At 36.5% G+C, this 8,037-nt stretch overlaps 1 protein-coding gene across 1 annotated transcript; it reads right to left on the reverse strand.

The window, feature by feature from the left end:
• Positions 1-449: 449 nt before the first annotated feature.
• LOC138906087 (uncharacterized) lies at positions 450-851 on the reverse strand. Its single transcript, XM_070194609.1, has one exon. It carries the CDS (start codon positions 849-851, stop codon positions 450-452), a length of 402 nt encoding a protein of 133 aa, XP_070050710.1.
• Positions 852-8,037: the final 7,186 nt, after the last annotated feature.

The following is an 8,037-nucleotide window of genomic DNA, read 5'->3' on the forward strand; positions in this document are numbered from 1 at the left end:
TATATATCACATCTCCCTCTTCATTCCTCAGAACAAAACCAATAACACTTCTCCCTGGGTTGCTCCTGGAAGCCCCATCAATGTTCACTTTAATCTTGCCTGCTGTGGGGAACTCCCACAACACCTTAGTAATCTTCAAATTAGGAATATGATGTTCCATAATTTTAACTAAATCTGGCCATTTGTGTGGTACGTGATGTAGCTAGGCTTCCTAAATTTGACAAGTGAAGATACCTAGTAAATGACCCTACTCACAATTACTGCTTCTCCATATTTGTAGCTATTTTTTCTCTTCCATAACTCCCATACAATAATGGTTGGCAGTGCCTGAATTATAGGCTTTAGTCTTTGGTATAGCATCAACAATCCAACACTTGATTATAGATTGGTGAAATGTAAGCTCCTCTAACCTAATTCCTACACTCGGTAGGAAATACGACCACACTCTTCTAGTCATCTACTGGTAGCTTATTTCTCCATACTTTCCACATTAAGAAAGCTATTTTAAATGGTAAACCTTTCACCCAAATATTCTTATAAGCATTGCATGGTTCTTGACTCCTTCTCACATATTCCCAAGCTAATTTTACACTAAAATCTCCCCTAGATTCCAGCATCCAAAATGGCTTATCCAGTACATCATATAACATTGGTACTTTAGTGTGTTTCAGTATGTGGTTGGCAAATTCTTCTGGCAATATTTGTCTAATTTTGGCTTCATCCCACTGTCCATATTGCATTACATCACACACATTATTAACCGTTTCATCACAAAATAAATCGGGTGGAGTCATGAAATACAAATCCCCCAAACCTGTCCAGTTTTCAAACCAGAACAGAGCTGATCCCATTTTTGTATGCCATACAATTTGGTGTTCAACTAAATCCCTGCATTTGATTATTTTCTTCCATACACGTGATCCAACCCTCCAAGGTACCACCATAGGATTATGTTTCTTAAAGTATTTTTGACACATAAATGAACTCCACAGAGTAGGTTTTGTTCTAAAGTTCCACCACAATTTGCAAAACAAAGCCTTTGAAATATCATCGAGTGATCTAAATCCTACCCCCCCTTCCTTACATGGCAAACATAATGTCTTCCATGATGTCCAATGTCTGCTCGAGCCACCACCAACAGAATTACACCAGAAGAACTGGGCAAATATCTTGTGCAGGTTTTTAATCACATAAGTAGGAGGATTTACTGCTGAAAGGAGGTGAATTGGCATGCTTTGAAGAACATATTTGATCAATACAGCCCTACCTCCTCTAGAAAGAAGTTTACCTTTTCATGCTTGCAATTTGTCTAACACCTTGTTGATGAGACCTTGATAATAGTCCATCCTTCTTCTAGAGTAGAAGATTGGGCAACCAAGGTATGTGAATGGAAATTCCTTCTTGGATATCCCAGTGATCCTTTTCACCTTGTGCACGACCTGTTCACTGGTGAAGTGATGCATATAAATGGCAGATTTACTTTTGTTTATCAGCTGACCAGAAGCCCATTCATATGCATACAAGACTTCCATAACCAATTGTAACGAGGTAGCATCAGAGGATGAGAATATGATCGTATCATCAGCATAAGCTAAATGATTAATCTTCGGGCTCCACTTAGGCAATCCAAATCCATAAAAGTAAAGGTTCATATGTAATGCATTTAGACCATTTGACAATGCCTCAGCCGCAAGAATGAATAATGTTGGAGACAAAGGGTCACTTTGCTTCACACCTCTTGTTGATTTGAAAAAACCATATGGTTGCCCATTAAGCAAGACATAATACCAGTTATTTGATATAATGTCAAATATTAGGCTAATGAACCTTTTCTCAAATCCCATTTTCCTCATAACCTTAGTGAGGAACATCCAAGATAGCCTATCATAGGCTTTTATCATATCTAATTTGATCACCACATTTGGACCAGCCTTAGTTCTCAACCTAATATCATTAATTATCTCTTGTGTCAACAAAACATTTTCCACTATGCTCATGTCCTTCACGAAGCCTGCTTGCTCATCTGTTATCAGATTAGGAAGATAACCAACTAGCCTCTCATGAATAACTTTGGATAATACCTTGTTTATGAAGTTGCTGAGGCTAAATATATATTGTGAGTTAAATACATGATTTATATGTGGAGTTGAACATGAAAATTAGTAGAAATTTAGGATTTTGGTAAAAAACCTAGAAATTGGTATTTTTGGATTTTCACCACGAAATTGGTCATGGAATTGAAAATAAATCATATATTTATGTTCGAAATATTATGGGTAAAGTTTATCTTCGAGAAATTTCAGAATTCAGGCACGTGGGCTCGAGGGTCGACTTTATTGACTTTTCGAGCGGAGTTGGAAATTATTATAAATTGATTAATTATGGGTAGTAGAGTATATATTTATAGATTTACACATTTGTTTGACTAGTTTTGGAGAGACGGGCATCAGTTTGAGGTGTTAGAGTGGCGTTGGAGCCGGCTATGGAACTTCGGAGCGAGGTAAGTCTCTTGTCTAACTCTGTGAGGGGGGAACTACCCCTAGGTGATGTATTTGATATGTGTTACTTATTGCGGGGGCTACGTACGTACGAGATGATGAGAGTCCGTACGTAGCTAGATTCATGTTATGTCCGGGTAGACTTAGGTTCCTGCCATGCTATAACTGTACTATTTGAGTTGTCTCTTGCCTATTAAATTCCTTTATTTTATGTTGCGACTTGAAACTAGACTTGTGTAGAGTGATAGACTTGCTATTTTAGAGATTCGACGGGCTTCATGATTAGCCTCAGAATAATTGTACCCCTCCTACGAATTTCTCCTGCGTTATGCATTTTCATCGAAAGGTTTCCCTAAAAATTCATAATTCACACGTCTATTCATGAGTGGGGTCAAGGACCCGTTAAAGATTCTTATTCTAAAGGGATCAGGCCGTTCGCCTCGACAGTATAATAGATACATCTATAGTTTGTGTCGTTCGACCCTCGACAGTGCACATATTATGATGGGATTGGGTTATTCGCCTCGGCAGGATTATATATCACACTCTCATGGGAGCGAGCCATTCGACTCGGCAATAAAATAGATGTATCTATATTTCGTATCGTTCGACCCTCGGTAGTTTACATATTATGATGGGATCAGGCCGTACGCCTCGACATTTCAAAAAAGTACTATTATGAAATTGTGCGTAATAATTGACAAGAAGCCAGTGTATCTGCGAGTTTTCCTAATTTGAACCGTGACGACCTATCTCGTGAGGACCATTATAAATATACTCCGATTGAGGAGGTAACTACTAGCTGAGAGCTTGAGTTATTGTTGAGAGGAGAATTTTACTATGTATTTGTATTTGTTATTTCGTTTATTTACTTTGACTTACATCTATTTACTTCTACTGTATCTGTCTTTTTGGACCACTAATGAGTGTCGATGTCGACCTTTCGTCACTACTTCTCTGGGGTTAGGCTAGATACATACTGGGTACGTGTTGATTTATGTACACATGCTACACTTGATGCACTTATTGTACAGGTACATATATGTCTGGTGGTCTTTTGGGCTCAACAGCACGGCTATTGCGAGGACTTTACCGTGAGATGCATTTCATGTCACGATCCGCAGCCTGCAGAGTCTCTATCAGAGTTATTTATATTCTCATGTCTAATTTGTATTCCAGACAGATGTTGTATTTTATTATATTTCCTAGTTGATACTCGTGCACTTGTGACACCGGGTTTTGGAGGTACCTACAGGTTGTTCATTATTGTAGCTCATGTAAATATTATCATTTACCCTGTAAATTCTATTTTATATTATTTAATTAATGAAAATTCTTATTTTAAAATACTAAAATGAGTAATTAAGTTGATCAATCACCGTTAGCTTGCCTGACAACGTTGTTAGGCATCATCACAATCTTTTGTGGATTTTGGATATTGACAAAATAACTATGGGGGATAAGAGAAGAAGAAGAAGAAGATCGAAAAGAGAGCAGTTGAGAGAGGGACGGAGACAATTACTTGATTTTCTTGTGTGAGAGCAATAAAAATCGAGAGCAAAGGAGATGTGGAGTAGTAGTTATGTGAGAGATAGAGGAGTTAGAGTTTGGGGGATGAGGGGTTAGAGTGTTACCTATTGAAGAGAGGCCTATTTTTTAAACATACCCAACAGGTCACTTCTGCGAGAATTTAAGCGCTTCTGCGGCCTGAGAACCGCTTCTGCGTATTAATGCACTTCTGCTATCTAAGAATCACTTCTGTGAATTAATGCGCATCTGTGTCCCTTTTCTCGATTCTACGTGTCTGCATCTGCGTGACATGTTCCGCAGATGCGGTTTCATCGGATCTCAAATAGGAAAAATTGGGCAGCCACTGTTTTTGCTTGTATTCAACACCTCAACCTACTCAAATGAACTCCTAAAATTTTGAAACTTTGCCGATTAGTCAAAAATAAGATAATAAACTATTCTAAAAACAAACTACAAAAACGTCTTGAAACAATGGCTTTAGGAAGTATACTTTATTTGTATATTGATACTTAACTTGTGCCCTTTCCGGGCTTATACTTTTGTATGGATATTGTGTGCCCTTGCCAGACTTTTTTTACTATTATTTATCTTGTGCCTTTGCGAGACATAGTTTGTGATTGGTGATGTATTTGCGGATTAATCGCTTTTTGTTATTCTATTCTATTTTTATTTATTTATTTTCTTTAGTAGTTTTTAGTTTATATTATTTGAAGTAGTTTTAGTTTATATTATTTTTATCTCTTTAATAGTAATATAATTTTTAATAAATTTTCTCGGGGTTTCTTTATGCTACGGTTCTTTCCCAAATAATATTTTTGTGTTGAGCGGGATGACTTTTCCCTATGATGGATAGCGTGACAACTTTCTTAAGGAAATTAGTCTTGTTTAGTTATGTGGAGACTTTTGGTACTAATAAAATTAGTCTCTTGTAAGTGAGTTGTGAATTGAGAATACCCCTCCGAATTTTGATTGTAAATTGAAAAAGTAAGTTGCATGAGGGAAAATAATTTTTGTGATAACTTTATGGCTCATTTTATGAATCTTCGCCCACTAGTTGGCATGATATTACTCTAATTGTTCTTATTAAGAAGTGTAATTGATCGGTCTTGATTAGATCATGTGCCATGTGTGTTAGTTTTTGTTAAAAATAATTCTTGTGTTTATCTTTGTCACCTAGAACTTGCCCGGTTGGTCTTTCAATGCTAATATTAATTATGTTTGGTTGGAGGGATGACCTTAGGTATTCTTTGTGATCTTTGAAAAAGCCTCTTTAGCCTTTAGAGCCTACCATTATATAAATATTATTACTAGTTAATCCAATTTGAGCCTTTAACCTTTTCTTTGGCTACTACATTATAAAGCTTTACTCCTTTTGTGAATTAATTCTCTCTTTTGAACTCGTCCCTCCTTGAGTGTTAAAAGGTGTATTATATGAAGATACTCAAGCTCCAAAAGAAAAGAAAAATAAAATATATATATATATATATATATATATATATATAAAGAGGAGTCTTGAAAAAATTAGAGAGGAAATTCAAGGTGGTTCAATGTTGGTAACTAGAGGTCAATAAGGGCTACGTGGTCTAAAAAGAAGTAAAGTGCAAAAAGAAAGACAAATGTGAGTAGTGTTCAAGGAGGAGGTAGTCACTTGTATCCCAAATGCTTATCCTACCCTTCCCTAGGCCCACATTACAAGATTAAAAAGTCCTTATGGGATCTCCAACCGAATGCTCTTGAATTGGCGTCGAATTAAAATAAGGGCAAGCTTATGGCATGATATTTGTAACACTTGAAATTCTTTGTTGAGAGTGAGTGTCCTTGTGCATTTGTCCCCTGTGTCGTTGTTGTAAATATAGTGATTTTGAGACTTTCTTTCTGGTGAGAGAGCATGAATTATGATGGATTGGTGACATTGATAAATTTCAAATTGAGTAAAGTGAGAATCTGTAGAGTAGACTAGTACTTTTGAGTCACTTCTTGAGGCTTGGTTGTTGTCATTTATTTATTTTGAAACTCTATTGCATTCTTAAGATTGAGTTTTAAATGAGGGAGTTATTTGGTTGAAGTTCACATTCTTGAGCCTAATTATTAGTACTAACCAAAGCGAGAAGTGTTATGCTTAATTAGAGAATGTGATTTGAGAATGATAGCGATGCTACTTAAGCTTTAAATGGTCGAGCCTCATTGAATATTTGATTTTGATTTGCTTGAGGACAAGCAAAATCTTTAAGTTGGGGATGTTGATGAGTGGTGATTTTACCATTTATTTTAGTCTCTTTTCTTTAATTTTTGTATCCTTTAATTGTAAAATGAGGTAATTTATGTTGCACATTGCTAGTATTTCAGGTACAATGAGTCTTGAAGAGAGTTGAAACCAAATGAAGTGGAATTGAGCAAAAAAGAATTGAAAAAGTGCAAAAGTAGTCAGTGATTTTGCATATGCAAAATTCTGTATGCTTCTGCGTTCTCGCATCTGCAAGAGGTTAGCCGCATCTGTGAAATTGCCAAAGTCCATTGGGATCCCACTTGCAATTGGAAAGCCGCTTTTGCGGAGCTACTTCTGCGGTGACATGTCCGCTTTTGCGGGGCAACCAATTCCTATAGACTCGCATTTGCTAGTAAAATTCCGCATCTGCAGAGCTGCTTCTGCGGCGGCATGTCCGCTTTTGCGGAGCAGCCAATTCCTTACTAGACTCGCATTTGCGAGTAAAATTCTGCATCTGCGGAGCTGCACCTACGATGGTGCTTTCACAGGTGCGGTCAACGGGGTTCAGACTTGGGAAGAATTGCCAAATCACATTTTCTCTATCCCAAACCCACAAATATACGACCTAGCTTATTGATAACACATCTTTGGCTTATTTTTGAGTCTCTTGACCAAGATAAACAAGCTTGGGAACTAGAGTTCTTGCACACACACTTGGGTCTTGAAGATTTGAAGCTTTTGGTTGAGAATATTTTACCCATTTTTATTCATTTCTTCATTTTCTTACTTTGTGTTGAATATCTATGTGTGTAGTATTTATTCCAAGTTTGGATTTAAAGTTTGAATATTTTAGTATTTCATATTTAAAGTTTGGATTAAATATCTTGTTGTGCTTATGTATTAAATGATTTTTACTTATTATAAAGTGAGTTATTATTTTTTTTAATTATTCTTATTCTTTAATATTTTCAGAGGGATTAGCTAACCCTAGGACTCGCCTATTAACTTTGAATTAATCTTGGAAGAGGTAATTTGGGGTTGAAAAAGATTAATTAACAAGAACTTGAGGCGTAAACCTTCACTTTATAGATTCTACCTAGGGATAGGTTGAACTACTTGTAGCCACATCGGGTGTACTTAATGCTCTTAATTATTTTAGGGATAATTAAGTTAGGGAGTCTTGTCAGTCTTCGAAAGAAGCTAATAAAGAATTATTATCTGAGACTAATTAACATAAACTCGCTCATATTTGTAAAATCGTAAAATACATTGGATCGTTACTTGAGTGTAATTGTTCTTGTATCCATGCTTGTAGCCATTGATCATTTTACTTTCTTTCTAGATTAGTTTATATTTTTGCATTTAGAAATAAATATTTTCTCAAAACCCTTTTAAGTGTTTGGCTTAGCATAATAAGCGATAATTTTCTTATATTGCCTAATCACCTACATATTGTTCTCTGTGGGATTCGACCCCGACTCATAGTTGGTTATATTATATTCCATGAGATCGTGTCCATTTAATTTTTAGTAATGGATTTGGACGTCATCAGTGCCTGGTGCCAAATCAATGCCGAAATCGATATCACGATCTGGTGGCATGCCTGGTAGATCGATAGGAAATACATCAGAGAACTCCCGCACCATGGACACTGAATCTATCGTGGGAGTCTCTATATAAGTATCTCAATCAAAGGCCAGATAGGCTAAACAACCCTTCTCGACCATGTGTCGAGCCTTCAAGAAAGAGATAACCCGACTGGATGTACTAATAGATGAGCCCCTCCACTCCAACCTAGGCAAC

Source organism: Nicotiana tomentosiformis, chromosome 2 (assembly GCF_000390325.3).
Source record: "Nicotiana tomentosiformis chromosome 2, ASM39032v3, whole genome shotgun sequence".
NCBI lineage: Eukaryota > Viridiplantae > Streptophyta > Magnoliopsida > Solanales > Solanaceae > Nicotiana > Nicotiana tomentosiformis.

Coding starts and splice junctions, on each gene's coding strand:
- LOC138906087 (XM_070194609.1), bottom strand. CDS start 851: ATGGGATCAGCTCTGTTCTGGTTTGAAAACTGGACAGGTTTGGGGGAT.